This window comes from Cnephaeus nilssonii, assembly GCF_951640355.1.
Source record: "Cnephaeus nilssonii genome assembly, chromosome: 19".
Classification (NCBI taxonomy): Eukaryota; Metazoa; Chordata; class Mammalia; order Chiroptera; family Vespertilionidae; genus Cnephaeus; species Cnephaeus nilssonii.
In genome coordinates, this window is record NC_137090.1 from 16,938,132 (window position 1) to 16,954,984 (window position 16,853).

The 16,853-nt window shown below is 43.6% G+C and overlaps 1 protein-coding gene across 4 annotated transcripts in view; it reads right to left on the reverse strand.

Moving 5' to 3' along the window:
- CEP112 (centrosomal protein 112) overlaps nt 1-16,853 on the reverse strand; it is a 310,297-nt gene that overhangs the window by 22,464 nt on the left and 270,980 nt on the right. For all 4 annotated transcript variants that reach the window (XM_079798269.1, XM_079798270.1, XM_079798271.1 and 1 more), the window contains one exon: nt 14,645-14,734. In XM_079798269.1, the coding sequence (XP_079654395.1) occupies nt 14,645-14,734 (90 nt within the window). The remainder of the gene's footprint in view (nt 1-14,644; nt 14,735-16,853) is intronic.

A 16,853-nucleotide genomic window follows, 5' to 3' on the forward strand; every position in this document is an offset into this window, starting at 1 on the left:
AGCTTACATCTGGTTTTGTGCTCCCCGTCCCTGGAAGTACACAGCACAGAGGAAATGAGCACATGGCTGGCGCGGGCTCGGGGCTGGTGGGGCTGGTGCCTTCGCTGTAATGCATACCACAGCGTTCCCTTTTATAAAGTGAGGGATTAGTGCCACCTTCTTTGGAGCAATGTCGTGACCTCCATAATGCTTCTTAAATTGAGGACAATGATGGACCTACCAAGCCTTAACACATGATTTAAATCTGATCTGACAGTACTTAAACCCAGAAGTCCAGAAGGCTAATGGTTGAACAAGCTTGGGAAAATGTCCAGGGAACCAAATGTAGAGACCCAATGAATTACAGAGAGCAATCACAACTTCAGGGTGAGGGGTTGAGGGAGAAAATGGTATTTCTGAGTCCGTCTATATTATAGGATTGACTACAACTGTGGTCCCATCCTGATGTACTAGAAAGAAAGCACCGCCCCCCCCCCCCAAACAACCCCAAAAGATAAATAAAATCCCACCCAACCAAACAAAATAATAGAAAAAAATCAATTAACTCCCTCCCCCCACAAACAACCCGAAAAAGATAAATAAAATCCCAACCAAACAAAATAACAGAAAAAAATCAATTAACTTCCTCCCCCGCCCCAAACTCCCAAATCCTATAATCCTTTCTTTTACCTCTAGAGTTTTTATATTAAGGATATGCATTTAAAAAACATTCCGACTCTCATGCAGAAAAAATAAAATCTTTTGAGAGGAGTCTCACAGAGACTAAAAATTAGCAGGTATATTTTAAATTTCATGCATTTAGTTAGAAAAAAAGTGGAAACAGGGTTAAGATCAGTTTGTAGTATTTGTTTAGCGAGAATAAGTATCTTGGAGAACCACGAAGAACAAAGCACCCAGCGGGGAAGCCCCTGTAGTAGCACCGTCCGGGCCATGAAGATCTGGGGCCTCTAGCCACCAGGACGCAGCCACTGCCAAGTGGGCCAATACCTGGGACATGACTCTGAGGGGAGTCACTCCATTTCAATAAACTAAATGGCAGGGCCAGGGGTTAGTCTTTATTTTGTTTTTAGCTTGTAAACAATTCACATGTCAAAAACATCTCCGTAGTTCTTGGACTCTTCCCCAGGGCCCTCCAGGTATGCTGAGCTGCTCCAACACGTGGTAAGCCCTGGGCTCCCAGTCAGGAACTCCCTACCCACATCCAAGAGAACTTCTTACCCCAGTGACTTGTATTTCAGCATTTTTTTTTTCATAACCCCGCTCCCCCACCGGGAAAATCCTCTGTTTGTAGTTAAGCACTGAAAGTCTATATAATTCATAACCACAAGGGCAGAGAAAACTCTAAAACCACCTGACTGCATGTGGCTTTTGGTGAGCAATATTCCCGGGATTACGCAAGCTGAAAGGGAATCAAAGCACTCTCTACAGCAACACAAGTTAGACCTCCTTTCCCTGCGTTCCTGTATGAATAAGAGAGGCTGCCTTCCTCTCCAGTTCCGTTAAAATGGAATGAGTTCTCTTCTCTCAACTCAGTGCTACTGATTTATTTGTAGGAGTTGGTACGACCCTTTCAGCCAAGGACAGGTTTGGACGGGCTATTTTGGACCACCAGGCCAGCCCCATGCCATACTGTCCAGTGATGCTTTTCTCCTGGTGTCTCCTTTTCCCACTCCTCCTCCCAAACCCCCTCCACACACACACAGAACTTGCCCTCCTCTGCACCCCATTCTCGTGCCCAATATTTCCACATTTCTCACCACGTTCGCCTAGCAGAACTTGCTTTTGATAAAGACTCTGATGGGTGAACATTTTGAGGAATAACTTGCACTAATAAGTCACTAGTTGAAAAATAAAGTTCTGGCCCCTGAAACCTGACCCTTCACCTCCATCCCCATAATTTCAGTTTTCAGCAAGTAGGTAGAGGAAACATAACATTTGGGGAGAGGAGCAGCTGGCCCTTCTCTCTTCACCAAAATCATGAACCAGTTTGGCTTTGCTTGGTATTAAGAGAAACTCTATTACTACTGCCTAATATTTTAATGACTAATTTCTCTTACCTTTCAAAGGTGTTATGGCATTGAACCCCAATGCTTTGGTATCACAAGACCAAAATCAAGGTGTTGGCTGGCCTAGACCAGTGGTCGGCAAACTCATTAGTCAACAGAGCCAAATATCAATAGTACAACGATTGAAATTTCTTTTGAGAGCCAAATTTTTTAAACTTAAACTTCTTCTAACGCCACTTCTTCAAAATAGACTCAGCCAGGCCATGGTATTTTGTGGGAGAGCCACACTCAAGGGGCCAAAGAGCTGCATGTGGCTCACAAGCCGCAGTTTGCCGACCACTGGCCTAGACTTACCTGAGGGCTCTGGGGGAGCGTTTGCCCTCGAACTTGTTCAGGTTGTGGGTGAAATTCAGTTCTGGCTGCAGGACTGATGGCCCCATTGCCTTGCTGTCTGTCAGCAGGAGCCTCTCTCAGCCCTGCAAGGCCTCCTGCATCCTCCCCTTAGAGTCCCCTCCCACTTTAAATCAGCAATCCATCTCACTCTTGGAATTTCTCTGACCTCCCTTCTGCCACATCTATTCTGTCTCCAGCCAGAGAAAGTTCTCTGCCCTTAAGTAGCCATCTGTTTAGATGGGGCTCACTACCACAATAATCTGAGATAACCTCCCATCTTTAAGGTCACTGATCACTAACTTTAATAATAGTTGCAAAGTCTCTTTCTGCCATGTGATGTACATATTCACAGATCCCAGGGATTAGAGAACCAAGATTCCTGGGGGATATTCTGTCTACTACAATCCTTACCCTATGTAGTATACAACAATAAATCTGAGATGGGTTAAAGAGTTAAATGTGTAAAAAAAATTCTTAAAAGTACTAGAAGAAAATAAAAGAATATATTTTATAATCTTGGGGTAGGGAGGACCTTCCTTAGCAAGCTGAGAAACCATAAAGAAAAATAATTCTCAAAAAAAGAAAATATTGAATATAGGAGTTAAAAGATAAGCAACTGGGGGAAAATATTTGCAACTTATTTAACTCATAAATCATTAATAAACAGAATGTCTAATAAAATAAATGTCCACAGATTAAGTTACAACAAAATCAATAGAAAAAATTAGCAATGAATGTGATCAAGCAATTCACAGAAATGCAAATATCATATTTCCACTTCTAGTAATAGAAGCTCAGAGAATTCTCTCCCAAGTCTGCTATGAAGTATGGAACTAGCAAGGCAGGAAAGACATGGGGCTGTGATGTTAGAGATGTCAGAAATCAAGACAGCTTGTGAGTCTGGCACTGGGAGACATTTTTACACAGGGCTTTTGCCAATTCTAGAGTGGTTGGTGAGAGGCTGAGAAACTGAACAGATCTCTTAACAGCCTCACAAAAAAAGCCAAGGAGACACAAATTGCAGTGCAGGACTCGCTAAAGGGGCGTGTCTGGTAAAATCCCAGGCTTTGGGTGGATCCCAAAGGGCCACACCCGAGGAGTAGGAGTGAGCTGGACTTAGACCAGCCCTCTCTAGAACTGGAGTCTACTTCAAATCATCTCAGTCCCTGAGAGAGGATGAAGGTCACTTGAGATAGCAAGTGCCACCACCTGCCTACCTGGGAGCAAATGTACTAGTAAACCCTCCCTGGAAAGTTAACATTATCATAGGTCTCAATTATTTCTATAAAGTTCCATATAAAGCATCTGGCACTCAATCAAAAATAGCCAGATTCACAATATGAAAGCAAGGCAATAAGACCCAAAGCCAAGAGAAACAAGATAAGGAAATAAGATGCATGTGAACTCTAGATAATGGTTATCAGACCCAGATTTTGAGAATACCAAGATAAATATGTAAAACAATAAGAAAAATGTTGTGAACTTTGGCACAGACTAGGAAACTAAAAAGGAGTTATGTAGAAAATACAGCTCTGGAAAATATAATAACCAAAACCAAAACTCGATTTAATATCAGATGAGATACAGCTAAGAAGAGAATCATAAACTAGAAGCTGGATAAAAGAACATATCTACTTAGAATAAATACAGAAGGTAGGGAACATAGTTAGGAGGTCTAAGATACATATACTTAGAGCCCCAAAAAGAGAAGAGAGAGAGAATTAGGCAGAAGTTAAAATAGAAAATCTGAATACTATAATCACTAAAGAAAGCTTAGTCTAATTAATTGAAAAATCTTCCAACAAAGAAAACTCTAGGCCCAGAGCCTCATCTACCAAACATTTTAAGGAAGAAATATTACCAACATTACACCAACGATTCCAGAAAACAGAGGTCAGCAAACTTTGATAACAAAATTCAGTGAGAACATTAAAATAAAACAAGATTATTGGCCAATCTCACTCATAAACACCGATGTAAAAATCCTACACAAAATATTAGCAAACTAAAATCCAGCAAAAGCTAAAAAGGGATAAGTCATCAAGATCAAATAGGGCCCATTCCAGAAATGCAAGTTGAGTTACTGTTAAGAATCAGTCAGTGAAGTTCACTGCATTAGCAGAAAAGAGGACAGTCATATAATTATCTCAAAATGGAAAAAAGGCATTTAATAAAATTGAACATCCATTTATAATTTTAAAAAGACTCTTGGTAATAATAGAAGGAAACTTCCTTACTGTGATAAAGGGAACCTGTACAAAAGTCAATTGTATTTCTATATGTCAGCCACAAACATGGCTGTGAGAGTAAAACATCCACCGGCTGCCTCCTGCATGCCCCCTACCGGGGATCAAGCCTGCAACCCCGGCACATGCCCTGACTGGGAACCAGCAACCTTTCGGTGCACGGGATGTCGGTTGCCCAACCAAAGGATCCACACTGGCCAGGATCATTCCAATAGCCTTTTTAACTTCTGAATTTTCCTTTGTATTAAAAAAAAAATCACTTTTCTTTCCTTATTACTAATTTAAACTGATACATGTTGGGTGTCTCTAAAATACCTCTGCTCTGTCATTTGTTTGACAGAAATAGGATCAATTGCTTCTACCTGAAAATAGTCCTTTCTCAACAGGAAAAGGAAATATTTTCTGGCAGGACTATAGTAGAAAAGGAATCACAAGAAAATGGCATCTTAGAACATTTGATACTCTTCTCCAAACCTGACCAGCACACTAACTTGTCACCAAGCATTTCTCCCTTGTAACCATGCTGCCTCACCCCACCCTCTTACCAGCTCTGTGTTTCTCTCTCCTTTTACTTCCTCCTTCCAGATGTTCACTCAACCCCATGAATTCCGAATTTGTCGCTTCTAGAAAAGTAAGCCCTGACAGGACATTCCCCGGGGACAGAATCTGCTCTTCATCTTCCCGGGAGACACTCTGCGGCCCCAGGTCTGTGTTTGATATGCTGCTTGTCCACCTGCTGTCAAGGTGCCACAGAACACAACGTGGTGTTAAGCTTTTGTCCTGCTTTTTTTAAAAAATTGTCTCTACAATTTACTGATTTGGAGTAAGTCATTTGTATGAAATTATTTTGGGTTACAAAAATAATTTTTAAAAAGACTAAAATGAAAGCCAACACTATAAAAAAAAAATCAAACCAAAAGAAGTGAGAATGTCGCACCGCATCACTTCACTGCAGGAGTGAAGATGGGCTCCAGCCCCAGCGGGCATTAGCAGGCTGAACCCCAGCAGCCCTGTGGCCCCGCCCTGCTGTCACCCCAGTGTTCACTGCCTGGCCTGGACGAAGAGCCACTGAACAATGTAGAAAATGCAATGGCACAGCGGTGCCTTGCTGACACTTGGATTTGATGGGTCAGTGAAGTGCAGGATTGAAAACACGCAGCACTGCTTGTGGGACCCGCCTCCGCTCCTCCCAGCACAACAAGCCCAGGGATGTTCAAAACAAAGAGCATCTCAAGAAAGCGATGAAGAAACTCACAGCACATCCACCTCAGAGGAGCTGCTTTGTTATCCTCTAAAACCTGTGGTCATCGTGTAAGTGTTAAGTGGTGGTTTGGGGTACAAATGTCTACCTTGCTTTGCCACTAAAATCACCTAGAGCAGTGGTCGGCAAACTCATTAGTCAACAGAGCCAAATATCAACAGTACAACGATTGATATTTCTTTTGAGAGCCAAATTTTTTAAACTTAAACAACTTCTAACGCCACTTCTTCAGAACAGACTCGCCCATGCCATGGTATTTTGTGGAAGAGCCACACTCAAGGGGCCAAAGAGCCGCATGTGGCTTGCGAGCCGCAGTTTGCTGACCATGGACCTAGACTAATTGATCTATAAGGAACGCTTGGATGAGATGCATATTTTAATAAAAATACTCTTGTCCCTGACACTGTGCTTCAAGTGCTTTTCAGAATACAGGCGAGTGTTCCAACTCTCATTGACAGTAAGATGTGGCCAAAATTAAATGTGGTTGCATCCTCATAACGACTCAGATTTTAGAATGATGCATCATACCAGCTGTCTGGGAACAAATGTATTTTGTTGGCATGGGAACAAAAGAATTAGTCTGAATTTTGTAAATAAACTGTGGTTATTAAAATTACTTGAAACAAGCCAGAGTAATAACCATTAAACATGAAAAGTCAATAAAAGGCTTTGAGTTATATTTCTGTTGCAATGATTATTCCTGTTTTCATAATGTGTGTTGGGATAAAACATAGTTTTGAGCTGTTAGTACTTTTAAATGGATTTCACTGCAGATGCATTAGTCAACAGCAGCTAAGACTGTGAAGTTTTAAAATCCTTTATGGAAAATGGAAATTAAAGGCTTGGAAATCTGTAAAAGACAAATTCTTCCTTTTAACAATTGTCACAATTATTGCTTAATTGATTTTCTGTCTACACCAGCATCTTGGTCCCTCTTGATGAGACTGAGGTGGCTTAAAGATAAGCAATGCTGTCCAACTAACACTTTAAGCATACTGATGCGGGTTCTCCTAAAATCCACGTCACTCCCAGAGATCACTGGGCACTGTGAGAGGCAAAGAAGTTCTTTGGGAATTCAAATGCTAATAGTGGGAATGGTTCAACAGGCAGGCGAGCCAAGGCACTTCAGAGATGTTTAACGTTACCCCAACAGCTACCAATACCGAAGGGACCACATTTTATTCCTAAACCAGGCAGCTGGGAAGAAGCAGCAGAATGCTCAGTGATCTGCAGAGAAAATAAAGGGCCTTGTTGGTGTCCGCCCTGCTCTGCCTCTGGCCATGCGATGGAGGAGATGTGGAAGGAAAGTCTGCCCTGCTGCGGAGCAGAGCCGCAAGGTGGGCCGTATGGCATCTGCACAGCGTGGAACCCAGAGGACATTACACAAAGAGAAATAAACCTGACAGAGAAGGAGGATCTCACTCATCGGTGGGATTAAAAAAGAAAAAGAAAAACGTCGAACTCATAGAAACAGAGTAGCATAGTGGTGGCCAGGGGTGAAGGTGGGGGACATGGGGAGACGTTGGTCCAGGGCACAAACTTCCAGTTATAAGACAGTCCTGGAATCTAAGGCTCCCATGGGGACTACAGCCAGTAATACCCTGTTGTGCACTTGACATTTGCTAAGACAGTAGATTTTGTGTTCACACCACATACAGAAAAGGAATTAAGTGAGCTGATGCATGTGTTAATTAACTTAATTGTGGCAATCATTCCACAATGTGTTATCAACTCATCACATTGTGCATTTTAAATGGTTACAAGTTTATCTGTCAATTATTCCTCAATAGAGCTGGAAAAACTGCTGAGAGGAAAAAGAGAAAAGGTGGCTTCCTGGGCAGGGTGCTGGCTTTGTGGCTTCTCTCGGTTCCCCTGGGGTACAAACCCTTTGGTGCGATGATGTCTGGGAGCACAGATAAGCCACGAGAAGGCTCAAGGATCCTCCTCACCCCAGATGAAAATGATAAAAGAATACCTACCGTATTTATTTCAATAAAAGTCTAATCAATAGTATATTTAGAAAAAGTCTATTTAGGATATATTTAGGAGGCGCAATACAAGGAGCTGTAATTACACAAGTTCGGTGGCCTTTGCTAGTCCTTGTCCTTAAACTCCCTGAAGCATGTGATGCAGCCAGGCCTTCCTTCCTTTCTTCTTTCCTTCCTTCCTTCCTTCCTTCCTTCCTTCCTTCCTTCCTTCCTTCCTTCCTTCCTTCCTGTCCTGTCCTGTCCCACGTGGGCCAGGCTAAATGCTGGATATAAGGATATGTATGACAGTCCCAGCCTAGGAGTGCACCCTCAAAGAGCATACATCTCTCACGAGAGTCTGATGGGAAACCTTTTGTAGAGGTCACAGAGATACCGTACGAGCTCAATCAAAGAGGGACACGGGTGGGCAAGGTCATCGAGGAGGAGCCTCAGGGCAGCAAAGGCTTGCCCCCTGAACAGAGCAGTCCAAGCCAACATGTGCTGGTGGACGCCATGAAGAGGACAGATGGGCCCTTTCTTTCCTTCAGAGCTTCCTGTTGAGTAGGAAACTCTAGTCTGTGGTTTCCTGACAAATTCTCTGGCTCTGCTCTTATCTCCCTGACCATTCATTCCTTTGAAGTCCTCTTCAGTGCCTCCCTGCACTCTCTGGTCCCGTGTGCATGGTCCTCTTATCTCTGCCCTTCCTTGTCAATGTTGGCCACACCCAAGGCTTCTGGTCTATCCCCCAGGAGATGACCCAGACATGTTCACGTTTCTAGGGCTCCTTCTTGAGTTCTGCAGTCAGCTTTTCAACTCGTGTCTCCAAACGAAGGTCCTGCTGCTAGCATCTCTGATTTGACATCTAAAAACCGGTGCTGTCATTGTCCACTGCACACCAGCTTATCAACTCAAACACGTGGGGTTATTTTCCACATGTTCCTTCCTTTTGCCCTCTAAATCTTTGTGAATTTTAAGTGAGTCTTCACATCTATTCCTTTCTTTCTACTCTCTTTGACAATAAAGGAACACCTTAGAGATAATGTGGGTTCGGTTCCAGACACCCGCAATAAAGACAGTATCACAATAAAACGAATCGTAATCTTTTTGCTGGTGGAGGGTTATGCCCTCAGTTTGTAAAAAACACATCTGTGAAGCGCAACAGAGTGAAGCAATAAAAGGAGTCTGCCTGTCCCCAGTTCACGCCTCCTGATGTCCCTGTGGCTGGTGATGTGACCTGCAGAGCCACACCCGCTGGGTTTGTCTCTTTCATCACTTGTTCATCTTCTGCTGCCATATTAATCTTTCTAAAGTATAAACGCGGTCAGGTAATGCTGCCCAGTCAAAGAAAACACCTCACAGCTGACAACCGCTTTCTGACCAGGCTCTGAATCCTCAGTATTGCACCCGAGACTGGTCGCCAGCGACCGTGCGCGGTGCTCGGATCACAGCAGACTGTAAGGCAGGCTTGCTCTGTTGTTTTTATAATGGATGACATGAGCGAAGTGACCTTTCTACCGCATGTCTCCCCTCCTTCTGTTCCAATGTTCTTCCTCTCTGATGATGCCTACATGCCCTCTCCTGTGAGTGGGTACGGCCACGCACACTCCTCTGCACTATGTTGATGCCTCGTCACATGTCCCTCTCCTGTGAGTGGGTACAGCCACACACACTCCTCTGCATTGCGTTGACAGTTTCTGAAGTGTCCCACACACGTGACCTTGTTTTGATGTCCACATCCACCCCGTGGGAAGGTATGAGACTGGCATTTAGGGACCTGGTCCCGGAGCGGTACAGTGCTTGCCCAATGGCCATCAGGGACAAAGGCAGCCTGAGCACCAGCAGTCACCCCACTGGATCCCCCTCGTCCTGCAGCCTCTCCTGCCCCAGCCCCTGCCTCGGGTTCTGGTAACTGGCTCGGGGACAACCTCTGCCCTCTCCCCAAAAACACACAATCACCTGAGGCTGTCTTTGCTCGCTAGATTCTCTCTGAAAGTAATGAATGTGTTAGGCATGAAATATAAAGTAGGTTGCATCAAAGATGTGATTGAATGTTGAGTACGGCTGACTTTTTACTATATATTTTAAGACAACTTATGGGTTACTTGTGGCTGCACAGTCCAGCCCCTTAACACCTGGACACACTAGGTAAGGGGCACAACCAAAGCAGCTGGCTGCTAATAACACTGGCCTGAAGGCAGAGGCCCTCCGGTTGTTGCCCGGGCAACAAGGCCCAGTGGGCCCTGAGAAGGCTGGCAGAAGTGCTGCCCGCCTCGGACTGCCCAGAAGGACCCGGTTCCCTTGAGGGCCGCAGGCTTTTGAAACAACGTGTGTCAGCAAGTGCCAAGCCCTGCCTGGGCCGTGGGACCTGAGTGAGCTCTCACCAGCTGAAGGTCCCCCTAGTCCTTCCTCACAGGGGCAGGGAGGATGGATGCAGGATTAATCCTCTGTTCTTCCCACATTTGTGATTCTGAGCCTCTGAGCCATTTAGAAGAATAAGAAAGAACCTCCCTCAAACTCCATGCATGGAGTCTACATTTTATACGTGTCTCCTCTGTGCTACTAAACCATAAACTCCTCCCCAACCCAATCATCTCTGTGTCTTCTGAGCACCTGCCATATGCCGCCACGAGCCGAGGGAAGACAGCGGGACCCTGCTGGGAAATGCTCAGCACTGTGTTCATTTATTAGGACATCTCTGGCTTACTGCCTTTTCTCACTAATTTATCTAAAATAATTTGGGAAACTGACCGACTGATGTAATCAAAGCCATTAATACTTTCAACCTTAAGATACCTACTTCCACCCAGAGCATCTGCTGTGTGTACACTACTATCTACATTATATTAGGTCGAAATCTGACGTTGCTCAGTGCCTCTGTGACAAGTGTAAACTTTGTACCGTGTTAAGAATACCAAGTGAATTTTTAAACTGTTTCTTTTCTTCCCTGTCTTTTCTATAATTTAGCAGACCGGATTATCTTGGCCAGGGGTCGGCAAATTACTTAGTCTCATTGAGAATGATGACACACTGTTTGCTCGGGAAAGGAGGGTCAGTTGTACACATCCCTGAACCGAGCAATACACAACATGTACCCATGTTACGTAGGTCCCTCCAATGGGAAGTGTCATTGCCGGGAGCGAGCAGCCCACATGCGGCTGGGCAGGAGCGGTCCTTCCCCGGGCCAGGCCCTGCTGTGAGGGCTCACATCTTTTCCTGATGACTCAGTTTCCTTGCACAAGGAGGAAGCTGGGCCAGAGCTCTGACCTCCCCTGGTTTGCTGCAATTAAGGGATTCCTGCTCGGATCTTATCAGGAATCAGAAATTATTAACTCCTGGTATGGCTAAAAATAACAATGATTTCTAATGACTTTACTACTTATGAATTACAAGATAAGTTGGTGTTTCTGGAAGGCTGGCTTAGATAGAGAGTTAGTGTTTCCTCATTTTATTTGGCTTATCTTGAACCTGCATAAGGAGCAAATTAACCCTCTGTAGCTACGATGAGCAAGCCTCCTCTGGGCGCGGTCCTGACTGACCTGCCGGGGGAGGAGTTAGGAGCGTTGATGGCACCGAGGCAAGGGGTGGGCAGCAAGGATACCACCCATCGAGACCTGATGAGAAGCAGCTTTTTGTTTTTAATTAAAAACACAACTTTTAAAATGCCTCATTCATTTTTTGTTTTTATAGAATCAAAACATAGGAATTTTTCCTAAATGAAAAACAGCAACAGTTTAAGCTTTTTCTTTTCTTTTTCTAAGTGAGCGAGTTAAAAAAAGCAGCCCAGGAAACTGTCCTTTGTAATCCTGCCAGTTCCAATTCTGACTCTTTCTGCAACTAGTTCCAGGATAATATGTGGTTGAAAAGGAAGAGAAGAAGTTTCGAGAAGCTGATCTGCACACGTTTCAGTCTTTTGGTTGGCTGATGTCAGGCCAGTGACTGGGACTACCCTTGCTTTGACATGCAAAACAGACAATCATATACAACAATTTCAAGATTTTAACTATTTTCCCTGGCCGGTTTGGCTCAGTAGATAGAGCATCAGCCTGCAGACTGAAGGGTCCTGGGCTAGATTCTGGTCAAGGGCACATACCTTGGTTGTAGGCTCTATTCCGGCCTCTTGTACAGGCAGGTACGGGAGGCAACCAATCGATGTGTCTCTCTCTCACATCAATGTTTCCCCCTCTCTCTGTTTCTCCCCTCTCCTTCCACTCTCTCTAAAAATCAATGGGAAAATATCCTTGGGTGAGGATTAACAACAACAACAACAACAACAAAATAAATAAATAAATGCACAAATCTTAAAAAAACATTAAAAATAAAAAGATTTTAACTGTCTAAGCAAACTCATATAGAAGTGGGCCCTAAGAATGTACAACACAGTACTTCTAATTATTTTGACTACTTCTATTAGTGTCACAAATTGAAAGGGGGCATAGGTCAAATTCAGATAAAAACAGAAGTTGAATTAAATTCAGTATGAGTAGTATTTATCAAGTGCCCATCATTTGCTCTTCAGTTTTGCTGAAGCAACTGACATTTTTTCCCTAGCTATACCCTAGGGTCTTGTAGAAAGGACCCAACATTTCATGGCTGCAAAGACTATGAACTACGCAGCTTTAGCCATGGCTATTTCCTGACATCTCTTTGGTAAACTTGGAGCCTAATAGAAGATATCAGGAATTAGTGTAAGAAATAGTCTAAAAAGCTATTGTCACTGCAAAGATGAAAGCAACTTTGATGATCAAAAAGAAGTCAATGAAAAGAGACCAAAGTGGTTCCTGAATCCTGCCCCGTTGTTCATTTGGGATTTCTTCATTTCCCTACTCTCAGCACACGATGGAGTTTTCCGTGTGAAGTTTTGCCATGAATTAGAGCGATGTCAACAAAGTTTTACCTTAAGTCATATTTTATCACAAATTGGAGAAGCCAGGCCTCCAGGGAGCACTGTTTCCTGCTTTCAGGAAGCTTGACTTCTTCAGTTACGAGTGTCCTAGACAGAGGTGGAGCCCAGCTGCCTCGGCGACAAGGAAGCCTGTGCCATGGCGCTGGACACCACAGCCATCCAAGGCGGTGTTTGCATCTGAGGCCTGTGTGCTCTGCTTTCGCTTCCTCTGCTCTTCGCTGCTCTCTGCCCGTGGAGGGTTAATGTGCTGGCACGGGATGTTTGCTGCCCTGCCATCCTTAATAAATGTACTTGCCCTCAGTCTTTCATGCAGCCTTTTTATGAACTAGAAATGTAACTTAAAAAGTGTCATCGAAGGAGCAAAAGTTTGGCATTCAGATAAACGTGGGTTTGAATCCACCGTACTCTCTACTAGTTCTATGACCTTGGGCAGGTTACTCAACCCCTCCAGGTTTTACAGCTTCTGTGACATAGGGATGATAACGCTGGCCTTACATGGTTGTTATCAGGATACATAAACTAACATGTATAATGTTTCTTATATAGCATCTGTTATTTTGTAGGCCTTTGATAAAGTATAGTTATTAATATAGTTTGTATTCTAGTATTATCTTGTTTTGTGATTCTATTATTGACTGTATGACAGGCCCTCTGTAATACATATATATGTATATTCATGCATATCATACATACGTGATCTATACATATTACATGGCATGTATGTTATGCTGGGTGTATGTTAGAGAGTAGGAAGGAATTATGAGGTCGTCAGTTCATTGGTATGAATACTCAGCACCTATGGGATGCTTCTTTCTACCATTCTGTGCAGTCCCCTGCCTCGAGGTCCTGTTCGTAGACACCTCCCGAGATGAAAAACGGTTCCTATTAGCTTTACTTCAGTGTTTACTCTCGCCACAAGGTCAGAATGACTAACCGGACATTCTTGCACTGATTGCACTATGAGACGACAGGTAATGTGCATGAGGCGTGGTGGCACCTTGGAGAATGTGAAAAATGCTGCACCCAAGAGCTGAGGACATGCATTTATAAAGGTCCCACTGAGATGCATGAGCTCTCAATACGTTACTGCCTTTTTCACTTAAGTTTTCAAAATTACCACAAAGAATAACTCACTATAACCAGAAGAACCAAATAAAAAGAACCCTGCCATTTGAAAATGAAATAGGTCATTAGCTATCATCATAGCCAGATTATTCTGGTTAAATTTATTTTATTAATATAATGGAGAGAGAGGAGAAAATTCGATTCAAAGGAAAATGTGATTTCTGTTTCTCCATTCTAATACGATGACAGGACACACACTGCTTGCTGGCTGTGGACCCAACATCCCTCTCCCCACTCCCTGTTGAGGCTATTCTCCCTCTCCCACGGAGATCCTGGTTGGTCTAGGCTGGTATGGGTCCCCTCAGTCCTCTTGTCAGGGATTGGACATGCCAGGCAGAGCATGTGACCTGTTCTGGCCAATGAGAAGCTAGGTGTGTGTGTGGGGGGGTGTTGGGAAAGGTCTTCTTACTCTTCAGAAGGGTCCCTAGAGGCAGACATTCCCCTTCTGCCTCTGGATATTGCTGGGATTCATAAGAGGCCTTGGCACTGCTTTTAGGATGAAGTCAACCCAGGGGAAGAGCCACAAGAATGTCAGAGAGGGAGCCAAGGCCCAAGGCTCTCTGCCCAGAGCCTGCCCTACCTACAGCCTTCTGGTTTTGTGAGGTAATAAATCTCTTTGTTGTCTCTGCCAGCTAGGAGCGGGGCATTCTGTTACGTGCAGCCAAACACCCCAGTGGAAACAGGAAACACATCAGCTCCCACTGTGGAGAAATACACAAACAAGCAGACAGAGGGGGGCGTACCTGCTCCTGGGCCTCCAGCTCCCTGTGCTGCAACTTCTTCTCTGCGCATCGCACTTGGTTCGAGCGGTTTTCCAGTTCATCTCGCAAGGCCTGAAACAGCGTATGATAAACATGTAAACAGGAAAAACGAGCGCCCCTGAAACAAAGGTTTTATCACCTAAACTGGCATCAAAAAGCTTCAGATCTCTAGCCTATTACTTTCGTTCCAAAGAGCTCAGGCAAACAAAACCAGATTTTAAATGCCAGGCCCAGATGTTTTCCACTTTAGGAATAACCAGTATAAAAAATTCCAAACTTATAAAACAGACACATTAGCGGGTGTCAATTTATTTTATAAAAACGCCTCTTATATTCCCAGCATAGAGCAACAAGCATGCAATAAAGCACAGAGCTGTTGCTAATTAAAACTGCTTTGTTGGTACACCTGTAAGGTACACGTACACGCTGAACAGTGTCATGACAGCTAGGAATTGTAATGCTGGACTAACGTGACACTTTTCAAAATTATACTGTGGCAATTTGAGTAACATATGGTAACTTTAAAGGAGTTTCTCCACTAAGGCATTGAGGGTAGTGTAAGAAGTGGACGGAGATGATCTCTTTCAGTTGCCAAGTAGCTGTGGGAAATAGAATTCAGGTTAACAGGGGAAACTTACAAACCACGAAGATCAGTAATTATCATCAAGTTGACTCCTATTTTAAGTAAAGAGGTGAACTAGAAAAGAAACAGTCCCTTTAAGCCACCCGATGTACTATAGATATAGTACGCAGAAGTTTACAGTGAGCAGAACACAGGATGATAACTATAAAGATGCCAAATTCTCAAAACAAAATTCATTCAATCAAGACCACTGCGTATCTGCTGTATGTCAAGACCTATTACGGTTAGAAAGAGCAGTGAAAGAAAACAGACAAAACAATTCCCTGCTCTCAGGAAGCGTACACTATTGGGGGGCGATGATAAGCAAACCCTAAGTATAATATATGCCAGTGGCAAGTGAGGAGACTATTAAACCTACCATTTTTTAAAATCGATATCATCAAAATAGAAGTGAAATTACACTTGCTTTTCAAAAAGGTACCACTTTGCAAATCTGTTCATAGTTTAACTAAAGATGTAAAACATGTGACCTTTTTAAGGTTAATCAGAGAAAGCAGTATGCCTAGAAATTACTTTTATTATCTATTTAAAAAGTCAGTCTAAAAAAATTGGAGAGAAACCAAATAATAGTCCACTTTTTAAAAAGTTAAAATGTACTAGATGAAAAGAAAATGACGGTTTACATTGGCAGCTGTTCCTGGTCTCATTTTCTAAAAAATTATTAGGCCATTAGAGTGCCAACCTCGGAATTCGACATCAGGACTGTGCGAAAATGACCACAATTACTCAATAAGTACAAGCAGGAACGTTCTTCTACGTTGTGGCTTCTTTACTCCAAAACCTTCAAGTCTGACACACACAAAAAATCCCAAGATAATTAAAGAACGGAATGTCCAACATTGGGTAAAAGCAAAACACACACACACACACACACACACACACACACACACACACACACACACAAACCCAAAAACAAAAAACAAAACCCACCACCACCGGAACAGTTATACTGTTTATTCTGAGAAGTTAATCCTCGTCCCTGAGGTCTGCTGGTTGGTTGACTTGCATCATTCCTGAAAGGGCAGCTCGTTTCTCCCGGTTCAACCTGCCAGGATGCCCTGTCGGAAGTCCCTGGGTGCCCACTTTGAGCATTCTGATTGGTCAGGAACAAAGAGTGACACTTTCCAGAAGAAAGTGTGACTGTCCTATTGAGCTTTCTGAGAACAGTGAGGGTATGCCACAGGCTTTCACAGGCATCAGGTTACAGGACAATTGTATTTGTGTATAAAATGAAAATACTTAGACCCAATAAGAGTGTACACTCTGTTACTTGTTAACGGCCTTTCCAGGAAGAGGAGGAGCCCTGGTGACTAAGGGGCCTGTGAAGGCACCTGTGACAGGACGAGAGCTTTGCCACTGATTTGGGGGGAAATGTGTATTACAGTCGGTGCTTACAAATTTTGTAAACAGGATTCAAACAAGCCACTCAACCTGTAGAACCATGCGCCAAGGGATCGTGTGTAGTCTTATTAAAAACCAATTTCTTGTCCAATCTCAGAGGGAAGGCAGGGTGGTGGGTGGGTGGGAAAAGGTCAACCGAAGACCTTG